This window comes from Lissotriton vulgaris, chromosome 7 (assembly GCF_964263255.1).
Source record: "Lissotriton vulgaris chromosome 7, aLisVul1.2, whole genome shotgun sequence".
Lineage (NCBI taxonomy): Eukaryota > Metazoa > Chordata > Amphibia > Caudata > Salamandridae > Lissotriton > Lissotriton vulgaris.
The window spans coordinates 900,090,697-900,115,996 of record NC_141695.1 but is presented as its reverse complement, the minus strand read 5'-3'; the positions used below and the strand labels follow the sequence as shown (position 1 = coordinate 900,115,996).

The window sequence follows — 25,300 nt, the reverse complement described above, 5'->3', positions numbered from 1 at the left end:
TGATTCAACAATACTAGTCAAGGACATCACATTTACATACACAGCACTCTAAACACTACCAAAACACATAAATTATGTGGTAGTCTTTATGCTGCGATAGAAAATGTTTATTTTCACCAATTAAACAGACTATAAAATCACCTTCGTTCGAACTTGAGATGTTATAGATAGGATTCATACTGTGGCACACTCTAGGTGTGCCGCAAACAGGGTGGCTGGAGGGAAGAGAATTCTTACTGTGATTGCAAACTACAAGTGCACACAAGTTGAGAAACCTAGCATTTGCCTATCCGAGATGAGCACACAACCTATGCAAGAAGCCGGCCAATATGTGTACTTATCTCTATTCCTCTGATGGTGTCAACGTTATTTAAAAAGAAATACGGATGCTGGTTTCATAACGGATGATGCATTTCACAACTAATGACAATGGATATAAACAACACATACAAATACAGGTACGTACCTAACACGTCATTCTGGCCCATTTATAAGTTGTTATACTTTGACATGGTAATTAATAGCAAGGAGGTTGGGGCCAGATGCAAAGGGTTTTGCCCATTTTGTGTCTATGGGAAAACGTGTTCATGCATAGGGTCCCAAGTGCCTTGTCTTTAAAATTCACAGATTATGGAGGGTGAAGTAATGGAATTGAATCATTAAATTTTTGGGCAGAAACAATTTTATATGCCTTCCTTTGATACTGGACTTTGCATGAACCCATGTTTATTCATAGAGCTGAAAGTTACTAATTTAACTGGCAATTTGTCAAATTTAGAGGTGTAGAGATGAGTATATATCGGAGTTAAAGGGAGCGAGACGTTTCATATTGAGTTGTGAGGCCGAACATGTGGACTGACTGCTATACTTAGAGGGTTGTCTACGGCCTTTCAGTGTAATAGTAAGGTCTCTTTACCTTCTAAGTAACTCCCTGAAGGTGTACTTACTGGTAAATTATGGTTTGATTTAGTACTGCAACTAAAGAATAATTTGTGCAATAAATGTAAACAGGATTACAGATGAAACAATAGATTGATGCTGTATAAAGTGGTCTACCCGTGGCACCTCTTAAAACACAAATGAATACACAGAAAAACAGACTTGGCATTACATGTACCTCTATAACACCAGGTGAGTCATTAGTTTATTTTGTACATTACAATGTTGGAAACGTAAATTGCTCCATTTCACTTTCCTTGAGCAAATGGTACAATGAATTAATCTGAAACAGTACCCGAGACTTCCATTTACAATAAAATAACTACATGTGTAAAAATCACAGCAATATCAACAACAAAAATATAATTGTATTAAACTTATGGAAATGAAAAAATACCATACAAGTGTGTAATAAGTTCAGGCATGATTCACCACATGATTTGAATTTTCGAACGAGTTTGTAGATTAAGGGGTTTAAGTTTCTTGATGGACTCACAGGTCAACCCTCCCACCATTCCAGATGATGGACACCATATTCCCGATTGGACACCATATTCCCGATTGGGCATCTGCCCATCACTTTCACCAAGCCCGCTACCACCTCTGCTAAGTTGTTACTCACTTGGATCTTTCCTTTCACAAAGGTAGTAATGTCCTCTTCATTGTCGAAGATGGAGAGTGTTTGAAGCAAGTTATTCTCTAGCCATTCCCAGTGAGCTGTGATCTCCTTACGCGATGAGCCTAAGGGTGGGGTGAGTGAAACCAAACAACACTTAGTGAGATCAAAGAAAGGATGTGGAAAAGGCACATGGCAAGCTATTCTGTAAAGTTAAGCACAATATACATAACAAGCATGTCACACTGGGCGAGTGTTGGGGAGACACAATGGAAAACAAGAAATTTCCACAGACTCATTCGTAGGGACAATCCAAATATGCAGAAAACCGGCTTCCTTTGAGTGGAAAACATACATTTTATAAGCAGCACACATTTTATTAGTTACTCACATATGTTCTCGGTCTACTGATTTCCAATCTCTGCTTACACTTATGGATTAGGGAAAGACAAACATCAGAAAGGAAAGAGGAATGTCTGGAGACAAGTAGATGTATCTATGAACAAGGTGATTGACATCAATATGGTCAGCCTAGGCTGGGAAAGAAGCCCACCCGGTCATCAGGTGGCAGCTCTATTATTTCTGCAATGCTAGAAAAAAAGACCAGTACTAGCAGTCATTTATTGGACTGAATTTGTTAGTTGCATATGTACTCTGTAGGCCTTAAACTACCCGGGCTGTAAGGAAATGCCTGTAATGTGAAAAGGGCAGAAGACCAGGACACAGGGTAGACTTAGAAGGCACACTTGTGAGGGAGTACCTGGTCGTTAGGATGCACAAACGAAGGGACAGCAACCCTGGCAAGTTAAGGGAAACATGTTTAAGAGTATGGGACAGCTGACATTAATGTAGGCAAAGGGGTTATTAAAGGAAGATTGGTATCCGTGAGACAATTCATTTCAATAATTAAAACAGCTATTTTAGAAATAAAACGTCAGTCAAAATTGTAAAAAGGGCTACAAACCTTTTTTTTTATAAGCACTATATGCGAATTGTCACACTCACCTTTGCTCTGATAAAGAAAATGAATATATTAAGAAATATGCATGTATAAATTGATGCCCTCACCTATATATTCCACTTGCAATTTAGTATGGCTTTCTATGAAGTAAGATAGATCTAGTTACAAAATGTTTCTTGAAAGTTGAATCCATGCATTATTGCTCTCTATATATAGTTCAGAATATGGTTTAATGACCCTTACCTTACTAGAGCAATGAAGAAACATCATAAAATAGTTCTGCATTGGAAAGGTTTTTTTGTGCGGTTACCAGGAATTGTAATCGACATGGGTTCAGCAACTCTTCATTCAGAAGAATGTTAATATGGTCCTATCAGCTGCATGTCAGTAGTTTGTTAAAACTGGTCTCATAGTTTGGGTAAAGTGAACCGCTTTCTAAAATTCTATTGTTAAGTTAGTGATTTTCTGACGCTGTTTCCTAATTTAAATATTTCACATTTTAAACCACCTATGTTGTTTTAGGAGTTATAAGAAAAGATGAGGTTTTGGATGAGCCTAGTCCTTGCACTTCACTTTAAAAGAGGTCTTTAGAGGCCAGTGGAGGGAAATAATGTTAGTGTCCGGGAACAAGTGCTCCAAGGGGCTATATGGCATTTAGCACATCCATTAAAATCCGACACCCCAGAGTTGGTTATTTGTGAGTTAAAGACCATCTTTTTTAGTGTTATGTTATGCTAGCGACACATAGAGTGCATGGCTGCCCTGGCAACAGGGCATCCCAGCGCTAAATCTGGCAGAACAGTAGGGCGAGGAGGCTAGTGGTAGGAGAAGAGCCATGTCTTGATAATTTTTCTGAAGGCCCAATGGTCTTGCATGCAGCAATAGGCAAGAGGGATTGAGTTCCAAAGGGTTGGGGCAAGTGCCCTAAACGAGCACCCCCCTGTGCTTCACTTGCGTAAACATGGAACACAGGCAAATACAGATCTGCAGGGTGCAAGGTTCGTGTCGGGACATGCAAGGAGCACAGCTCGCTCAGAATATGTGGGACCTGACCATACAAGATCCAAGAAGCAAGCCATTGCAGTAGTTTAGTCGAGCCAACAAGGTGGATTGGACGATCATCTGCCAAATACAGTGGCAGCTCCTCCATAGGGGCGTGAGGGCGTCACCCCACAACTTTCTCACAGTGCGAGAAGCAGAAACATAAAATGGCAAAACTACCATTTTATGTTTCTGCTTCTCGCGCTGCAAGAAAGCAGAAGTGCCTGGTTGTGGCCGGTCCTGGTCGAGGGCAGGGGGGGTGGCTTGCCCACTATTGTGGGCCCTGACTGCTTTGGTCGGCCTGGGGCGACCAAAGCAGTCATGCGCACTGTCCCTTTTCTATATGTAGGCTGCAGCCTACATAGAGAAAAGGGCCTCTGATTAGGCGCTCGGTTGGGGCGTTGTGCGCCTGCACAGCACCAATCACAGCGCTGCCATTGCAGCGTTGTGACTGGCGGAGGGGATGGAGGCTGCCTGTGGGTGGCAGGACTGCTTCTTGTTGAGGACTGGTGCAGCAGAAAAAGCGTGAATCAGGACCCAGCCAGGAGTTTTATTTATTTTAATTTGACATAAAAACCAACAAGGCAAACCACAAAGGTGTTTTGCGCTAAGATGAGGGCACCTTTTGGATAGTAAATACCAGCTGAGATTTTGCAAACCGTTAGTATATCTGGGCCTCAGTTTGTGACTGTTCAGTGATGACGTGGCGTTTTATGGTTTACATTGCAGATTTAACTGTGTAGTGTGTATCTTTTCGTTTTTTTTGTTGATGCAATATGTTTTCACACGTGCACACGTACAGTTTACAAATGCAAGGTGAGCTTTCACTGATTTACTATTAAACGCTTTTCACGTATTTGAGTGTACAAAGAATAACTATACAGGAAGGCACTTGAAATTGGTGATGTGAAAAGTATACAAAACAACGGGTATGTTTGTAGAGCTGTGGATAGCTGGGGCAGGAGCCTTGCGGTTTAATACATTCTTGGCCCCAGTTTGCACTGACAGGTGATGGGTTTCAAATCCGTTCCACTACCAGGGCAGGATGACGGGTTGATTTGAGCACTGCCCGACTACCAACAGGTGGGCAGGGCAGCGGGCAGAGACCCCCATAGTTCTCTACCTGGGGGATAAGTAGGCGGCTCCTCCAATGAGATCTTGAAACGTGAAAGAGGGCGACAATGTCAGCATTCTGTGCAAGTACCAAGCGTGGTTGGTCATGAGGGAAAGCTAGGTGGCCACTTTCCAAAAGCACTTGGCGACAACCAGAAGAAAAGAAAGGGGTGCCAGGTGCCCCAAAACAATTTCCACACCATCATTTAGAGTCATTCCGGGTGTTTCTTACTTCCAATAGCCTGACTGCTGCTGAAGGGGAGGAACTAACTGAATGCGTGCAGTGAAGGAGCTTGGACACTCTAGGCGCTGCACAGGTGAGCTGCTGAATCACAGGAACTGCCACGTGTGATGGTCGAATTCTGCTGACTCAGTGCACTGGTACACCACGATAAACTGGCATCTTCCTAGCCTGGCTTTGTGAAAGGAAGAGCTGGTCCATGTGCACTGCGCTGCACAGCAGGTTGTGCTGCGTGCAGGGGAAGCAATTACTGTAAACAGGGCCTCACGTGTGCTTCCCGGTGCCCCCGGCGTTTGTGCGGCCACTTAAAGCCTCCCTGGGGGAGGAAGATGGGTGGGCGGTTACTTTCCTTGGCTATATAGGTGAAAGTGCTTGGGTGTAACCACTGTGACCTTCGGAGACCAGTTTATCAACTTTCCTAAACGTAATTTCCTGGTCTTTTTGGGGTTGTTTCCATACGGAGTAGCCAGCGTGTCCCTGATAAGTTCTTATTGGTTGACTTTTCCAATTTTAATGTGATCTTGATATTCTCCAGTCAGTCAATGCAGGTGCAAGTAGGGCACAGTGTTTCTGCTGCTAGCAGAGCTCGCGTTATGATACTATTTAAATGCGCTCTTTTCTTGTTCATGCCGGATATGAAAACCGCCATTGTGTTTAGCTAAGTTATTTGAACAATCATTTTTCTGGACTGGTAGTTAAGGGCTTTGACAGAAGATGGGAATGTTCTTAGTAGAGAGGACAAAATATCAATTGTCACGTTTGCTTTCCTGTAGCCTGAAAACAACGTTCCAGGTCCCCCCCCCCCCAAGCGGCATTTCAGAAAAGCGTCATTTTGTTCAGTGGTGCACACGAGTCTCGGGTGGCTAGCTCTGCACTGCAGAGAGATCCATATATAAAGCTTAATTTGCATCAATACAGGACTTCACATGTGAGAAATGTGAGGTCGTCACAGAGATTATTTGCAGTACTATTAGTGAGCATTATTGATGTTAAAACTAGATTTAACAATTGCTTTATTAACCTTCTTGCTTTCTCAAATATGCTTGAAAATTAACCATTTTCCAGCTCTTTTTTCAACATTTTCTTTTGGGGGGGGAGAACCACCCCCAGACCTCCCTGTGGCTGTCGGGCTCGCTCGCTGCGCTTGTTTGCCACAAGCCACTCATCACAAACGTTTACGCCACACCACTTTCAAGACTCACCAGACGCCACTGGCCGAATAGGTGCGTCAAAGAGTCCCACGATTGGCTTCAGGCCATGTAGAAGACCAAAACAGATGCCGGCCAAAGTCTTTGCGTGCTCCTCGAAGGAAAGAGCAACGACAAGCAAAACTCCCAGGTTCTTGACCCCTGGTTTTGGATTTGTGGTCGGGTCTGTACCAAGGGTTGCAGGCCACCAGGGATTGCCTGATAGGTGGGTATTTCGGCCCACCAGGAGCACTACTGACTTGGAGGAATTCAGTTGGAGGCAGTTATCCGCCATCCAATCAGCAATGGCCAAGAGGTAGTCTTGGAATTTCACCTTATCCTGATTAGAATTACTTGAGAAGGTGAACACTAGTTTGGTGTCATCTGCGTATGACACCAGCCTGATGCTCTTAGGTTTGGCCATGATGGCCAGAGGGCGGATGTAAATGTGAATAAAGTAGGGCTCGGGGTAGATCCCTGGGGAACACCACAGTGCAGAGGGTGGACACAGGAGGAGAAAGGAGGGGCCGAAACCTGAAAGAACCAATCAGTCAATAAGGATGAGAACCAGACTAGGGCCTTGCCACTGACCCCGATCTACTCAAGCCGGTGGAGCAGAATCTTGTGCGCAACCGTGACGAAGGCCGCACTCAGGTCCACCAGGATCAAAGCAGAGGTTCTGCTTTCATCCAGGGCAGATCGTATCGGTTTCGTGACCCTGAGTAATGCAGATTTGGTGCTATGTCTGGGGCAAAACCCATTTTGTAACATGTCCAGTATAGAATTTGCTCTCAAATACTGGGTCAGGCTGGTGTTCACGTAGCACTCCATGGTTTTAGCTAGATATGGGAGCAGCGATATTGGGCGAAAGTTACCTGGCTGAGACGCATCTAGTGCCGTCTTTTTTAGCAGGGGGGGATTACTTTGGTATGTTTCCAGGACTTAGGAATCATCGCGACTTCTAGGAACCAATTGATCTGCTTCCGGTCCTCCGAAAGAAGGCAGTTATGAAGTTTTCTAAAGAGGTCAGGTTTCAAAGGGTCATCAGGGTAGCCCGATTTTACCTTGGCTGACAGGAACTCCACATCTTTAGGGGACATGGGCAGAAAAACCTGGATGGAGTGAGATGCAGTGTCCCAAGTTGGATTCTACTGGGAACTGGGGGAGCATTCCCCATGCAAAATGTGCTATAAATAAGTTCCAACTTGCTGAAAAAGAATTTAGCCAATGTCTCACATTGTGATATGGAAGAGATGATGCTATTGCCAGTGGACGGTGGTTTTTGCAATTCTCTCATAAGTGCAAAGATCGTTTCGGTTGGGTTGCTGCTGGACGTGATCTGGTTGGCATAAAATATTGCTTTGGTCTTCCGGACAAATGTATGGGATGGTTTAACAGCATTCCTGTAGGTCATCTGTGCTATAGGATAATAGGAACTTCTCCAAGCCCGTCCTAAGAGTTTGGATTTTTTCTTTTCCATGCTCAGGGACTCATCGGACTATGCATTCGATTGCATACGCTTGGAATGGCTCACATTTGCCGGAATGCAACTTTCTGATGCTGTATTGACCCCACCCCCGGAAAGCAGCATCAGCTGTCTCTGTATTGGAGGGCCAATCTGGATGATGAGAGTTTATAGTGGCTGTGAAGATACCCAGGTCTAGTTTGTACCATGGGCGCTTTATTGTCGGTGGGAAAGAGAAAGGCAATGGAGGGCCCTCTAAGCGAAGACGTATGGTTATAAGGAAATAAAATCAAAATCTGCATATCTTTGTAACCATTAAGTGCTGGCTGGTTTGATCTGCAGACATCTACGAGGGTGCGAGCTTCATCACACCCAGTAATTACCTAATGTATCAGCATTTATTTTCTTCATATCTTACCCCTTCCTTCTCTCGTCTTTTCTCTTCTTTACAGACCTTTTATGTCCTACTCACAATTACGCAGGACTGAAGAGGCTGGGGATCTTTATCAAATCAGTTCTCACCTATCAAGTGGGCATGAGTGGGAACAGACAAATATTCAAGCTTTTTTAAGGATATTCTAAATAACACTTACATTAAATTGGAACTGTGGGTAAGCTTAATGGATTGCCATGGACTGAGCATAGTCTAAATCATTCTGTGACATGTAAGAAGTCTTGGAATACTGAAAGGGGGCTCAAAGGTGAATGAATGTGTGGTAAGAGAGCAATGATTAGGTAAAAAGATCTTCCAATTGAAAAAAAGACTGGTTAGCTGATGCTCAGTTCTGTGAAGCCATAAATAAGATGAAAAGGGTAATTTTCATGATAGTTAAAAAAACTAAACAGAAAATTATGGAGTGGCAGGGTGTTGAGGGGACATGGGTATGTATCAGCAACCTCAATGCTCAGCAAATACCAAACGGTGTGCTGGTGCTAAAGGAATTTGTTTGCTTCATTGAGAAGCAGGAAGGAGTAATGGTGCACAATAATTATGACTAACAGATTTTGTGGTGTTCTGTAGAGACATGGAGAAAACCCTTCCAGTAAATCCTATGTCATCAAAATTACTGGTTGGAAGTGACTTAATGTCGATGTCAAACTGAAAATGAGACAGTCAGAGCTAATGCAAATCCACCCACTTGAAAACACAAAGATTTGCTATCTTAAAACAAGCATTGACAAAGTCAATAGGTCGTACCTATGGTAGAACTTCTGGCTTTGTCAAGGTTTGTAAAACAATCTGCTGTGCAGCATGGCTAATGTCAAGGAAAAAAATGCTATGGTGCAGTCAGCGCAGACCATGTCAAAGCTTTTTTTTTGCTCATACTGCACAGCAGCTTGCGCAATATCTGAAAAATAAACGGGAGATTGGAGGCCGAAAGCAACACAAGGCTGGAGGGAGAGGAAAAAGCTACCAAGGACAGTGGGAGGAGTGGGGGTATAGGGAAAACAAAATTAGGGAGGGAGTTTCAGATTGGTGTAAGGGGAGTGGGGCGGGGGGAGTGTAATAGGACCTCAATCACGACAGGAGCTGCAGACGGGCACCGATTAATCAATCTGTACTTGGTCCATGCTCCAAAGAAAGTGACTTTTGGCATGTGCTGCCAAATAGGAGGCCAAAAAGTGCGACACTAAAGCCAACAAATGGTGTTAACGGGCGTGTTCCAAGGCCTGAATTATAAATAATAGTATCTTGCACGCGTTGTTGCAGGTGCGACCTAAAAAATATGCAGTTACCTTACTTTCCTTTTTTACATCCATCTATTTTAGAACAGATTACACATTAGTGAGCTATGAACTGCTGCTGAACTTGCGAGAAAAAAAAAAATCAACCGTTACGTATAAGATACAACGCATGTGTTAAGAGAAAGCGTAAATTGTCAGAGTATTTCATAAGGGAAATCTTGCAGATTAAAAGGTGCAACATTACAAAACTCTAGTCAGGCTGAGCAAACACTTAGTGTTGACTAGATTTTCTTGGGAACACAGGCACTGTTCCAGACTACTAAACAAAGTGTTGTAACAAAAGCTTGCATTCAGTATATATGCCTTTGGAAATAGGGTAGATCATAAAATTGTGACCAATATTAAAAAAGAAATTAAAAACATTGATTCATTTTGCCTCGGATAACCAAAATGCAAGCTTATTTATTTATGCAGTTTTATAAAGTGTGGACAGTGCCCAAGAGCACTTTACCAAATTGATAAATTACATAAGAATAAATCTGTGGTTCGAGAACAAATAATCAAACCAATGATAACAAATTACATAAGAAAATGAGGCGCCCATCACAAAGACAAGGAGGTCAACACGCAGCAGACAAGCACCGACTGAAAAAGTTGGAAGATAAAAACTGTGTAGACACAGTATTTTGCAACACACTGATCATAAAGGGTCATTGAATTGTCCCAGGTATAGTTTGGAGGCAAAAGATAACGAATGATCGGACAACATGGCGCGGTAAAATTTGCGTGAAATTGAAAATACTCAAAGAGCATAGATAGGCATGGGCAGAGTAAGGAAGTAGTATGTCAGAGGAAAAGAAGGCAAACACAAGGAGATGATGGACGGAGTGCTGAAACTTTTCAGACACGCACCCAGTCACAGATCTGGGTTGAATCCATTATCATTCTTAGCACACTTCGCCACCCCAGTTCAGATACAGCTATTGTGGAGAAGTGTGGCTCAGGGGTTAGAGGCGGCAGACCCGGAAGCTGAGATCGGCCCTGGACCAGGGTTCAATTCCCCGCCTCGACGGGTCTTGGCTAAAAATTCCACGGACTCGATAATTCTCGCTCCGGTGCCTTCTCGACTCACGGCATCAAGCTGAACAACGGCATCAACCACCTGAAGTGCATCCTCCTCAACACCCGCTCCGTCCACAGACACGCCATCGAACTCTGGAACCTCCTCGACACCACAGCTCCTGACGTCGCCTTCCTCACGGAAACCTGGATGAACGACTCCTCAGCGCCCGACATCGCCATCGCCATCCCGGAGGGCTACAAGATCACCCGAAGAGACCGCGACAACCAGACTGGAGGAGGCAGCGCAATCATCTACAGAGACACCATCCGCATCAAGACCAACACCGACGACACCCTGACAACCGCCGAACACCTGCACTTCCAGATCCACACGGACCCCAAAACCACCCTCAGAGGCACCCGGATCTACCGACCCCCGGGACCACGCACACAATTCAGCGAGGACATCGCCGACTTCATCAGCCCGCATGCCCTCCCCTCCGCTAACTACATCCTCCTGGGGGACATCAACTTCCACCTGGAGAACAACAACGACCGCAACACCAGCACCCTGCTCGACAACCTCGCCAACCTCGGTCTCAAGCAGCTGGTGTCCACCCCCACCCACCTCGCCGGACACACACTCAACGCCGTCTTCTCATCCAGCAAAGACATCGCCTTCAGCCACGCCACCAGACTCCACTGGACGGACCACAGCTGCGTCCACTTCACCTTCAAAAGAACGACAAACCACCATCACCAGCAACAGGTTGCTCGAAGAAGCTGGAACAAGATCACAGCCGACCAGCTCGCCGCTTCCCTGAGCCAGCACCCTCCCGCCAGCTCAGCGAACCCCAGCCAGGCCGCCGACAACCTCACGAAGTGGATCAGCAACTACGCGGACGAACTCACCCCACTGAGGACCCCGCCCAGCAGACCCGGCAGCAAGAAGGCCCCATGGTTCACCGACGAACTCAAGAGCTCCAAGAAGAACTGCCGAGCCCTCGAGAAAGCCTGGAGAAGGGAACCAACACCGGACAACATGACCACCCTCAAGCTTGCCACCCGGAAGCACCACCAACTGATCCGCGCCACCAAGAAAACTGCATTCAAGGACCGGCTGGACAACAACGCACACAACTGCAAGGAACTCTTCAACATCGTGAAAGAGCTCTCCAACCCCAACGCCGGAAACAACGACATCACCCCATCACAAGACCTCTGCAACTCCCTCGCCTCCTACTTCCACAACAAGATCGCGGACATACACAGCAGCTTCAGCACTCAACCGACGCACGCCACGACCGAACCACCGCCCCCCACCACCACCCTCCGCGCCTGGACTCCGATCAGCACCGAATACACCGTCCGCATGATGAACTCCATCCACTCCGGATCTCCAACCGACCCCTGCCCTCACCACGTCTTCAACAAGGCCGACGCTGTCATCGCACCCCACCTGCGGGACATCATCAACACCTCCTTCGACACCGCCACCATCCCGAAGAGCTGGAAGCACGCCGAACTCAGCGCCCTACTCAAGAAACCTACAGCGGACCCCACCGAACTCAAGAATTACCGCTCCATCTCGCTCCTCCCGTTTCCAGCCAAAGTCATCGAGAAGACTGTCAACAAACAGCTGGCCGCCTTCCTCGAGACGAATGGATCCCTCGACCCCTCACAGTCTGGCTTCCGAGCCAACCACAGCACCGAGACCGCCCTCATCGCTGCCACCGATGACATCCGAGCCCTGATGGACAACGGAGAAACAGCGGCCCTCATCCTCCTAGACCTCTCCGCGGCATTCGACACTGTCTGCCACCGCACCCTAGTGCAGCGCCTCAGCAACGTCGGAATCCAGGAGAAGGCACTGGAATGTATCATCTCCTTCCTCGACGGAAGAACACAGAGAGTCCGTCCACCACCGTACAAGTCAGAGGCCACCGAAGTCATCTGCGGCGTTCCTCAAGGATCCTCGCTGATCCCCACCCTCTTCAACGTCTACATGAGCCCCCTCGCGGCCATCGCACGCCAACACAACCTCAACATCATCTCCTACGCTGACGACACCCAGCTGATCCTCTCCCTGACCAACAACCCCGCCGCCGCCAGAGCCGACCTTCACGAAGGGATGAAAAACGTAGCCGAGTGGATGACGACCAGCCGCCTGAAACTGAACTCAGACAAGACGGAAGTCCTCATCCTGGGCTCCTCGCCCTCCGCCTGGGACGACTCCTGGTGGCCCCCCGCTCTGGGCACCGCACCCAAACCGACAGACCACGCACGCAACCTGGGCTTCATCCTGGACTCCTCCCTCTCCATGACCAGACAAGTCAACGCCGTCTCCTCGTCGTGCTTCAACATCCTGCGCATGCTACGGAAGATCTTCCGGTGGATCCCCACCGAGACCAGGAAGACGGTCACCCAGGCCCTCGTCACCAGCCGACTGGACTACGGCAACGCCCTCTACGCCGGAACCCCCGCCAAGCTCCAGAAGAGACTCCAGCGGATCCAGAACACCTCAGCCAGACTCATCCTCGACATCCCACGACACAGCCACATCTCCGGACATCTGAGAAACCTGCATTGGCTCCCCGTCAACAAAAGAATCACCTTCCGTCTCCTCACCCACGCACACAAAGCCCTACACGATCAAGGCCCGAGCTACCTCAACAACCGCATCAACTTCTACGCTCCCAAACGCCATCTCCGATCAGCCAGTCACGCCCTCGCCGCCGTCCCCCGCATCCGAAGAACGACAACAGGAGGAAGGTCCTTCTCCTACCTGGCCGCCAAGACCTGGAACTCCCTCCCAACCGACCTGCGCCTGACCCAAGACCACCTCTCCTTCAGGAAGAAGCTCAAGACCTGGCTGTTCGAGCAGTAGAGCCCCCCCCCCCCCCCCCCCAAGCGCCTTGAGACCCTCCGGCTAAGTAGTGCGCTCTACAAATGTCTTGATTGATTGATTGATTGATTGATTGATTAATGGGTTCACACTCTGCGACTCTGGGCAATAGCTTGCTTAATCTCCACAACGGCCCCTCGCGGCGGGATGCCTGGCTTTCACCTTGTGGATACCCCGCCGGGGTTATCTCACAGGGGAATACCAGGACGGGTTCCCTAAGCAAGCGCCGGGAAACCCACTGCGGGTAGCTGTGCGCTATATAAGCTCAAATACATTTACATTTACATATGCAAATCAGTCTTGACCCTGTTCCCCTTGGGAACAGTCCAGCCCGAACTGCCAAGCCATGTCTTGACTGGACCGGACACAAGCATCCTGTGACCGGTTTCAGGATAACAGCCCTCATCAGCCAGGCTAGCTTGAATCCAGTGGCAAAGTGAGCAAAGGACCCACGTCTGGGCATACCCTGCCAACTTAGGGCAAACACAGCAAACACAAGGAGATGATGGACAGAGTGTTGAAACTTTTCAGACACTCACCCCCAGAAAAGGAGCAGTTAAACAAAAAGTGAGAAAGTGACGAAAGTGACGAGAGAGTACCCTATACCCTAGAGAGGAGTAGTCCAAGATCAGGCAACCTTAGAGTCAACAGGCACAGCTAGGCCCGATTAGTTCAGTCTTTAATGTAGACCAGGGGTACTCATAGTACGGCCCGTGGGCCGTTGGCGGCCCGTGGGCCGTTGGCGGCCCGGCAAGCTTTCCCTGGCGGCCCGCGGACCTTGCAGACATGTACCATTTAAAAAAAAAAGTGTTATCAAGAGTGTCAGTAAAGGCCGCCGGTTGCAGCAGCCTGGACTCGGAGAGGCTCTGCTCTCTGGGGGCCGAGAGATTCGAGCCATGGAGCGGAGCGGCAGGGGCCTCAGAAGAGGTGAAAGAGAACAAAGCCTCATTAACACGTTATTGGTCTTTTAAAGACCCGTGAAGTGGTCCGGTGGTAAAATGATGCGAGCCCCAGCTGAATGAAAGAGCCTTAATACAGAAACTGGAAGCAGCGGGTAAAATAAGGTATATACACTGAAAGTGCCGCCCAATAATATTCTTAATTTGCAAACAGTAACTATTTCCTGTACGAAATCAAATAGTCCACCTTCAAACGCGTCATCTTTCTGCACTGCCGCCATAAATATTTCAATGCGCGTTTCGGGCTAGCGCGGCACAAAGGCAAATGTTGGCGCTTTTGTTCTGAAATGTTGAGCTGACTGTAGGGTTGGCTTTTTTAGACGGACTGTCAGAGTTGCGTATTCAATCATCCTACACATTCTTTTCTTTCATTGCTCACCTTTTAAATGTGATAATGAAATGTCTGCCTGTGGCAGGCCACGTAATTGAATTGATTATGTCCCTGGGAGAACTCCAAACACAGGCAAACTCAAGAATCGTCACCTTTCTCGGGAATAGGAAAGGGCTGAATAGCATTTGAAAGCTAAACGAACAGGGCGAAGAGATGAGAAAATGTCTCCACATAAGGTGCTACTAAGGATTCGCCCAAAATTGCATCAAGTGAGGTAGTCAGGGATTAGAAAGATATAGCAGAGAATCGAGTTATATAGTATGTTTAATGTGTGATAATCACGGGGTGCTATATGAAGAATGTTATGCACATGAATCTGCCTTAATAGAATTGTCTTCTATGCTCACTCACAAGACATTAATCACTGAAGATGATTTCATTGAAAACCTTCAATTATCTTGCTTCAAGGTCACCCAAGATACAAGCAAATTAGGAGATCGAATAGAACAAACAATTATACGATTGGGAAATGGACATATGTAAGAAATTGAGTTGTTGTTTGAGGGGAGGGAAAGTCAGGGTAGAGTGAGGGAGGGAGAGGGAGAGAGAGGGAGGGAAACGTCAGGGGAGTGCACGGGAGGGAGAGAGAGGGAGAGACAGGGAAGGGAGAGAGAGGGAGAGTCATGGGAGGGAGGGAGGCAGAGTGAGGGAGTGAGAGGGAGGGAGGGAGACCGAGGGAGGTAGAGAGGGAGGGAGACAGAGAGAGAGGGAGGGAGACAAAGAGAGAGTGAGGGAGACAAAGAGAGAGTGAGGGAGACAAAGAGAGAGTGAGGGAGACAAAGAGAGAGTGAGGGAGACAAAGAGAGAGTGAGGGAGACAAAGAGAGAGTGAGGGAGACAAAGAGAGAGTGAGGGAGACAAAGAGAGAGTGAGGGAGACAAAGAGAGAGTGAGGGAGACAGAGCGAATCAGTGGAGGTAGAGAGAGAGAGTCAGGGGAGGGAGAGAGAGGGAGAGTCAGGGGAGGGAGGGAGGGAGAGTCAGAGGAGGGGGAGGGAGGGAGACAGAGGGAGTGAGGGAGACAGAAAGAGTGAGGGAGACAGAGAGAGGGAGACACAGAGAGTGAGGGAGACAGAGAGAGTGAGGGAGACAGAGGGAGTGAGGGAGACAGAAAGAGTGAGGGAGACAGAGAGAGTGAGGGAGACAGAGAGAGTGAGGGAGACAGTGAGAGCGAGGGAGACGGAGGGAGGGAGACGGTGAGAGAGAGAGGGAGGGAGGGAGGGAGACAGGGAGGGAGGGAGGGAGACGAGAGAGAGATAGGGAGGGAGGTAGAGAAAGCGAAGGAGGGAGGGAGAGAGGGAGAGATAGGGAGGGAGAGAGAGGGAGGGAGGGAGACAGAGAGTGAGGGAGACAGAGAGTGAGGGAGACAGAGAGAGGGAGGGAGGGAGACAGAGAGAGTGAGGGAGGGAGACAGAGAGAGTGAGGGAGACGAGGCGAGAGGGAGGGAGGCAGGGAGATTACAGCTTCTTTCTTTGGGAGGAGGAGTATATATATATATATATATATATATATATATATATATATATATACACACATACATACACATATGTGTGTATGCTGGGTCTGGTGGCTCAGTGGATGAAGACGTCCGCTGCAGGGGCCTGTGTTCAACCTCATGGTCACAGGTTTTTTTTTTTGCTCTAGCCCCGCCCCCCTCTCTCACTGACCCCGCCCCCAACAGTGCGGCCCTCAGCCAAAAACCACACTGTAAATTTGGCCCCTGAGAGAAAGTTTGTGAGTACCCATGATGTAGACCGTGAGGTACAGGTTTGTAGGACCAGTGGTAAAAAGTTACAAACAGTGGTAGTGCTTCCTGAAAAGGATTGAGCTATTGTGAGTTCCTTTTTAAATGACTGGGGTTCTAGACGCAGTGTACCAGCTCTAATGAGTACCTATACTACAAGATAACTTAATCTGTGATGCCAAGTATCATGGAGTTGAAGTGTGAGGGGCATAATGAGTTACGTCCACTGTTTTACAAATAAATCTGGATTTAATGAGAAGCTGCTAGAGAGTTATGTTTCTGGTATAATTTGGGCATATCTTGTTGTACCAAAGATTAAGCATGCTGCAACATGTAGTACTGCTTTCAAGGGGGAGAGATACACTTTTGGAAAACCAGTCCAGGGCGAGTTACTATGCACAAATGACTTGACAAGAGTATTAAGATCTGATTCATTAGTATGCGAATCCCCTGGAGATGAGAAGAAACTCAGTGTTTGACAAACTAAGTTTTATATGTTGGGGAGTCTCCCAGCTTTGAATAGATTTTAAAATAGGAGCATGATGAGACATCTACAGGAGAGGAAATCTTGAGATACACCTGTATTGCAACGTATACTCATGACAGATAGGATCCCAGAATGTTTTAGTACGACTCAGAGGTTTAATATGCAAGTTGGAGAGAGCATGGGCCAGAGGAGAGCCTTGTTGGAACCCATGAGTTAAAGCAACCAAGGTCAAGAAATAGGAGTCTATTGTGATATGCTGCAACCTTCTCGTCAGGTCAGAGGTGAAACAATTGAGGAAAACACAATGAATGCCAATGTATTAAGGGTCTTACTGAGTGTTAAGCGATTCACTGTATCAAGTGGAACAGACAGGTTGAGAAGGACAAGGGGAAATGAGGTGTCTGATTGAGGATTTGCAGTATCGTCGGTTACCCAGAGCATGCTGTTTCTGTACTGCACCTCTTTCTGAAACCGGGGGGGGGGAGGGGGGGGGGGCGGGGTAATTCCTAACAATGTTTTGTTAAAGTTGCGTTGCAGCACAGATCTTCCATTGCTCTCGAAAATTAGGAAGACCTCAAACAGGGTGAAAGTTACTGAGACTAGCCACATGCACAGAGAAGTTGACGCACCCACGCCATGCACAATGATGTGAAAGGACATGGCAGAAATGATGTAATATATTAGGTCATAAACAGAGCATGAAGATGGCGGGAGTTCTAGTTACTTCGGTAAATTATAACTAGTGAATTTCAGTGTTATTTTAGTTTAAAATTCTAGGTTTTAACTGGAATTGTCCCCCGATTAGAACTTCACTTTAACTGTTGGTTTTTCAGTGGATTATTTACTTTTTTTTTATTCACCTAACTATAGCATCTCTGTAACCTTTAGTTTTGTTACGCACATTTCTGACAGTTTTTTTCTGTAAGTAATAATATAAAAGGATGTTTTTTCAATAAGGCATACCTACTGGAGTTCTCAAAAAGGCACAACACCAAAATATAAAAGGCAAGCCTATTGACTTTATCAGGGGATCAGTCAACATATATGATGCATTAGTTTTGTCAAAATATCACCACAACAAAGAATCACTATTCATTATCCCATGCGTTCTTTACTAATACACACATCAATGGTAGAAAACAATTATATTTCTACTATAATATTTAAAATAAAGCAACAGCCATAACATTCTTCAAGTTACAAAATGCAACTACAGGACCAATCACAAGGGGTCCCCATACTCCAGCTCAAGAGCATACAGCACAAGCGCGGAGTATTTTAACAAGCACTGGCGTTGCCAATAGGTCTCGCAGTAGGAAAGTAGGAGCTATTGGTTTTGTAATTGACAAAGCCCTTTATGTTTTTTAAATGAAAACAAAAAAAAGGCATCGTTATTTGCAATTGTAATAGCTCCAACCTTCCTACTCCGATACCTTTTGTGAATATTATGTTCAGTGGTTTTTTTGGTGAAGAATATCTAAGATTAGAAGTGAAATCTTAAAAAAATGTTGTGGCATTTGTAATAAAGTTTGAAACATTGAGCGAAGATTTTATAAATAGTTGTTGAATTTTTGCATGGATTGATGCTGTGGTGGTGCGGATAGATGTTGTTGTTGCCTGTGTGTGCGCAGTGCCGGTGGGTGTATGCAGTGGCTGTGTGTGCGCAGTGCGCTGTGTGCACTGTGAGTGAGGACTATGTGCACTGTGAGTGAGGCCTGTGTTCAGTGTGAGTGAGGCCTGTGTGCAGTGCGAGTGAGAGCTGTGTGCACTAAGTGAGGGCTGTGTGCACTGTGAGTTAGGGCTGTGTGCACTGAGTGTGTGCAGTATGCACTGATTGCGGACTGTGTGCAGTGTGATTGAGGGCTGTGTGCACTGAGTGAGGCCTGTGTGCAGTGTGAGTGAGCTATTGCACTGTGGTATGCTGGAGTGCACATGGGTGTGTTGGATGCACTGCGGTGCGCTGGGTACACTGTGGTGTGCTGGGTGCCCTGCGGTATGTGGAGTGCACCAGGGTGTGCTGGGTGCACTGCGGTATGCTGGAGTACACTAGGGTGTACTGGGTGCATTGCGGTATGCTGGAGTACACTAGAGTGTGCTGGGTGCACTGCAGTATGCTGGAGTGCACATGGGTGTCCTGAGTGCACCAGGGTGTGCTGGGTGCCCTGCGGTATGCTGGAGTGCACTGCAGTATGCTGGAGTGCACATGGGTGAACTGGGTGCACTGCGGTATGCTGGAGTGCACCAGGTTGTGCTGGGTGCACTGAGGTATTCTGGAGTGCACTAGGGTGTGCTGGGTGCACTGTGGTATGCTGGAGTGCACATGGGTGTGCTGGATGCACTGCGGTGCGCTGGGTACACTGTGGTGTGCTGGGTGCCCTGCGGTATGTGGAGTGCACCAGGGTGTGCTGGGTGCACTGCGGTATGCTGGAGTACACTATGGTGTACTGGGTGCACTGCGGTATGCTGGAGTACACTATGGTGTACTGGGTGCACTGCGGTATGCTGGAGTACACTATGGTGTACTGGGTGCACTGCGGTATGCTGGAGTACACTATGGTGTACTGGGTACACTGCGGTATGCTGGAGTACACTAGGGTGTGCTCGGTGCACTGCAGTATGCTGGAGTGCACATGGGTGTCCTGAGTGCACCAGGGTGTCCTGCGGTATGCTGGAGTGCACCAGGGTGTGCTGGAGTGCACATGGGTGTGCTGGATGCACTGCGGTGCGCTGGGTACACTGTGGTGTGCTGGGTGCCCTGCGGTATGTGGAGTGCACCAGGGTGTGCTGGGTGCACTGCGGTATGCTGGAGTACACTATGGTGTACTGGGTGCACTGCGGTATGCTGGAGTACACTATGGTGTACTGGGTGCACTGCGGTATGCTGGAGTACACTATGGTGTACTGGGTGCACTGCGGTATGCTGGAGTACACTATGGTGTACTGGGTGCACTGAGGTATGCTGGAGTACACTATGGTGTACTGGGTGCACTGCGGTATGCTGGAGTACACTATGGTGTACTGGGTGCACTGCGGTATGCTGGAGTACACTCTGGTGTACTGGGTGCACTGCGGTATGCTGGAGTACACTACGGTGAGCTGGGTGCACTGCGGTATGCTGGAGTACAATAGGGTGTGCTGGGTGCACTGCGGTATGCTGGAGTACACTGGTGTACTGGGTGCACTGCGGTATGCTGGAGTACACTGGTGTACTGGGTGCACTGCGGTATGCTGGAGTACACTATGGTGTACTGGGTGCACTGCGGTATGCTGGAGTACACTATGGTGTACTGGGTGCACTGCGGTATGCTGGAGTACACTATGGTGTACTGGGTGCACTGCGGTATGCTGGAGTACACTAGGGTGTGCTGGGTGCACTGCGGTATGCTGGAGTACACTAGGGTGTGCTGGGTGCACTGCGGTATGCTGGAGTACACTGGTGTACTGGGTGCACTGCGATATGCTGGAGTACACTATGGTGTACTGGGTGCACTGCGGTATGCTGGAGTACACTAGGGTGTGCTGGGTGCACTGCGGTATGCTGGAGTACACTGGTGTACTGGGTGCACTGGGGTATGCTGGAGTACACTATGGTGTACTGGGTGCACTGCGGTATGCTGGAGTACACTATGGTGTACTGGGTGCACTGCGGTATGCTGGAGTACACTAGGGTGTGCTGGGTGCACTGCGGTATGCTGGATTACACCAGGGTGTGCTGGGTGCACTGCGGTATGCTGGATTACACTGGTGTACTGGGTGCACTGCGGTATGCTGGAGTACACTATGGTGTACTGGGTGCACTGCGGTATGCTGGAGTACACTATGGTGTACTGGGTGCACTGCGGTATGCTGGAGTACACTATGGTGTACTGGGTGCACTGCTGTATGCTGGATTACACATGAATCCCTTTGCGCCTTACTTTTCTTTATGGGTTTGCTGGTACACATACATGCATAGAATAAAATTATGGATTTCCTGATTATAATAATAGTTGTTTAAAATATGTAACTTAATATACCAGTAAAATTAATAACTTCAAGAATGTTCAATAAAGGCCCCAAAAAATAAAAATAAGATGCCTAATCAAGTGAGAATTGAATAAATGTGTTTCGAGCTACTTTCCATGACAACCTACATAACTATTCATTTTGCTGATCCGATGAGTAAATATCGTAAGTGCAGCAGACAGAAATTCATAAATAGCCATGAAATGCTTTAATTGTTTTATGGGTGTTTTGAAGCAGTTGGCTGACAGAAGGGGGTATCTCCGCCTTGCTCCTTAGTGCCGCCTCAGAGGTTGTGCTGCTTCGTTCTGCTGATGATTTACAGCCGTGGAAGTCACATTCTTTCCAGATCACTTTAACTGGGTGAAATTCGATATTAGCAGATAGGGAAAGGACTCTGCAACTGTGTCAGTCGTCAGGCCGGGTCTGCAAGGCATCAGGGGCCTCCAGAGAGAGCTGGGATTAGTGGGCGAGTGTAAATAACTCTGCTGTCTCCTGGGAACCGGTGGGGGGAGGGTTCAAGAAGGAGGGGGTTGAGAGAGGATGGAGCAGAGAGGGTAGGCAGCGGCATTCATTTCAAGGAGGGCTTTCTCTGAAAACCTGCAGATGCAAAATAAGTGCGTGTTGTACCGTGTTTCTGCCTCCCTGCGCCCGCTGCAGTGGAGATGCGTCTCGGAATCGTTCTTGGAGCTTCGACGGTACACTCGGGAGTATCTAAATAAAGATGTACACCTATCTGTGGTGTAAGGAACAGAGCTGCCGACTTTGGAAGTGGGGAACGGGGTTCGAGTCTCGGCCTAACAAACCTGTGATTCTGGGCAAATCAATTGAACTCCCATGCCTGTAAAAAATGAATGTGTTATTGTGAAATGTACTGGTGCTCATGTAAATGTTCCAATCAATACCTTCGGGTCGAGTTCGCGATATGTAAGAATGCAAAAAAAAAAAAAAAGAAAGAAACGCTACCAGTCTATTGTGAACCGTATCTCGTGACAACACTCGTAAAACACACATTTGCCCTGCTTGCATCTCATTGCCTCTCAGACCCCCATCTTCAGTTGAAGAACGCCGTTAGGTGCTGCTCAGCTACGACTGGCCTGCACGCTCGTGAATAACAGAATGCACCCTACTTCCGTTGCAGGATTCTAGGAGCGAAAATATATGGTACAAGCTAAAATGGACGCTCTACTTCAGAAAGTGGAAGGTTTACATCTCTCTGCATCCCCCCACCGAGACCTTTATAGGGATGATAGGGATGATAGGGGTGAATAATATGGGAGATAAATCTGAAAAACAGACGGTGTGAACAGTTCCCCAGTCTGTAACAAAGCTCCATTTGCCATTCGAAGTACTCCTTGGCTGGTGCGAAGGATATCGGCTGGCTTGTGTGTTTATTCACACGCGTGCACACCAACTTTGGCACAAAAACGATAATAACTCGCATCAGCTGGAGGGTCTTTCACAGCAGGGGGTCAGGGGGTTCAGTGCTCAGCAATGAATCTGTAAAACAGGCTATTGCTGCGCACGGACTCGAAAGGGCATCCCGTGGCCATGCTGAACGAAACGACCCGAGCTGTAACAGACCCAAACCGCGCCTTTTCTCGCTGTGGCGTGAGAAACAGGGATGTATGCGAACTGAATTATTACTCGACAGATTAAGTGTAAAATAAAACGGAGTTGGGCTTTTGTACGCGTGTGTGCGTGTAAGAGAGGGAGAATAAATAAAACAGAGAGTGGGAATGGGGTAGAGGAGGATAGAGGTATGGAGAATGAGAGAAATTAAGGTGAGAGAAGAAATCAGCGGCCGTGAGAAGCTGTTTGAAGAGAAGGAAACGAAGCCGTAATTGAAGGCAGAGCTTCCGGTGCGCCATTGTGGTTCCCTTAGTTTATGATGTGCAATATAGCAAAACTCCTAAAAAGAAAGGCTTAAAAATGTGTCCACGATAGAGATCAGCGGCCTACTAAGGTACTGTAGATTTTTAAACTCCTAAAAAGAAAGGCTTAAAAATGTGTCCACGATAGAGATCAGCGGCCGTGAGAAGCTGTTTGAAGAGAAGGAAACGAAGCCGTAATTGAAGGCAGAGCTTCCGGTGCGCCATTGTGGTTCCCTTAGTTTATGATGTGCAATGCTGTGATTGCGTGGAGAGAGAGGGGAGGTGCTGGTGTGGGAGGGGGGAGGTGCTGGTGTGGGAGGGGGAGGCTGTGATTGCGTGGAGAGAGAGGGGAGGTGCTGGTGTGGGAGGGGGGAGGTGCTGGTGTGGGAGGGGTAGGCTGTGATTGCGTGGAGAGAGAGGGGAGGTGCTGGTGTGGGAGGGGTGAGTTGCTGGTGTGGGAGGAGTGCTGCTAGGGGAGGAGAAGCCTGATGCCGGATGGGGGCGGGAGAGGCTGGGCTTGCATGCGATGCGCGTGCATGTTCACGTGAACTTCATGAAAACCGCGGGGCTGAAAGCCCTTTGGTTTGAAGAGAAAATAGCCGACTTGAATTCTCCCCATTTCCCATTCCTGCGGAATGGTAAAGGCGAGACCTAAAAATGATAGTTCTCCTGGGGTCAAGGTCATGCATTCAATGGCCCAGGAGATGTACAGTTTTTCCTACTTTTCTGGGGGCTGCTGAGGTTCCCGCAGCCCCCATCAATCAATCAAGTAAATTTGTAGAGCGCGCTACTCACCCGCTAGGGTCTCAAGACGCTGGGAGGGAGGGGGAGGGGGGGGGGGGTTGCTACTTCTCGAACAGCCAGGTCTTGAGTTGTTTCCTGAAGGAGAGATGGTCCTGGGTCAGCCGTAGGGGGGTGGGGAGGGTGTTCCATGTCTTGGCCGCCAGGTAGGAGAAGGATCTTCCTCCGGTGGTGGCTTTGCGAATTCGTGGGACAGCGGCGAGAGCGAGGCTGGCGGATCTGAGCTGGCGGGTGGGTGTGTATAATGTGAGGCGGCTGTTGAGGTATTTGGGGCCCATGTTGTGGAGAGCCTTGTGTGCGTGGGTGAGGAGTCTGAACGTGATCCTCTTGCCGACGGGGAGCCAGTGCAGGTCTTTCAGATGGGCAGAGATGTGGCTGTGACGAGGGATGTCCAGGATGAGTCGTGCAGAAGCGTTCTGTATGCGCTGGAGTCTTTTCTGGAGTTTGGCTGTGGTTCCAGCGAAGAGGGTGTTTCTGTAGTCCAGTCGGCTGGTGACGAGGGCCTGGGTGACCGTCTTCCTGGTATCGGTGGGGATCCACCGGAAGATCTTTCGGAGCATGCGCAGGGTGTTAAAACAGGATGACGAGACGGCGTTGACTTGCTTGGTCATCGTGAGGGATGAGTCCAGGATGAAGCCCAGGTTGCGTGCATGGTCCGTGGGTTTGGGGGCGGTGCCCAGCGCAGAGGGCCACCAGGAGTCATCCCAGGCAGAGGGGGATGGTCCCAGGACGACTACTTCCGTCTTGTCCGAGTTCAGTTTTAGACGGCTGAGCTTCATCCATTCCGCAATGTCTTTCATTCCTTCCTGGAGGCTGGCTCTGGCGGTGGCGGGGTCGTTGTCGTTGGTGAGGGAGAGGGTCAGCTGGGTGTCGTCAGCGTAGGAGATGATGGTAAGGTTGTGTTGGCGTGCGATGGCTGCAAGAGGGCTCATGTAGACGTTGAAGAGGGTGGGGCTGAGTGAGGATTCTTGAGGAACGCCGCAGATGACTTCGGTGGCCGCGGATCGGAAGGGGGGAGGCGGACTCTCTGGGTTCTTCCGGTGAGGAACGAGATGATCCATTCCAAGGCCGTTCCTTGGATTCTGGTGTTGCTGAGGTTCCAATAACACTTTCTTTTTTTAAATAGTTGGGTCTGACCCTGCCCCTCCTTGGGGGACCACACAAGTACAATTCAATAAAGAAAGCCCACAAAAGGCATTAACAATTTTTTTTTTTTTAATGTTTAGGATGGTCAGGCCTTCCCGGTTTACTAAACTGTGATACTGTTTTTCCCCCCGTTTTTGCCCGCACAACCATCCTCTACAAGGTCCTACCCCACTATATGTTTATTTTTTATTTCCAGGACACAGTGACTCAGTCCCTGAGTCTTAAATGGCTGCCAAACAGGTTTGTTGCTGTGAGGCAGCTGATGAAATTGTATATTTTCAAGGGCTGGTCCCTCAATACTACCACATCTCTAGATATCTATAAATGTTGAACTTTCATATATCAAAAACTACTAAAGAGATATAGCCCAAACCAAAACAAATGCATGCTCTCTATGTAAAGTTCTTGCTCTCGGCCACATTTGGTGTCATTCCTTTTAGCCTTTTTAGTTGTATCTGTGTCTAAAGTTCCTAGTAGAAATAGCATGAGGAAAATGCATTTTAGCCCCCCACCCCTTTTCTTTGCCCCCACTTGACAATCACCCCAAACGTTTCAAGGAAGCAGCTTGGGTTGTTTAACTTTTTTTTGTAAGATTCATCAAACAGCGCCAAATTTATTAGCAAACCAAAAAAATCAATTTTCTATGTAAACGTGGTCTAACTATAACTATACAGTGATTACCA

The 25,300-nt window shown here is 47.9% G+C and overlaps 1 protein-coding gene across 4 annotated transcripts in view; it reads right to left on the bottom strand.

The window, feature by feature from the left end:
• TBC1D9B (TBC1 domain family member 9B) overlaps positions 1-25,300 on the bottom strand; it is a 169,932-nt gene that overhangs the window by 124,377 nt on the left and 20,255 nt on the right. For all 4 annotated transcript variants that reach the window (XM_086931332.1, XM_086931334.1, XM_086931335.1 and 1 more), the window contains exon 3: positions 1,562-1,680. In XM_086931332.1, coding sequence (XP_086787458.1) covers positions 1,562-1,680 — 119 coding nt within the window. The remainder of the gene's footprint in view (positions 1-1,561; positions 1,681-25,300) is intronic.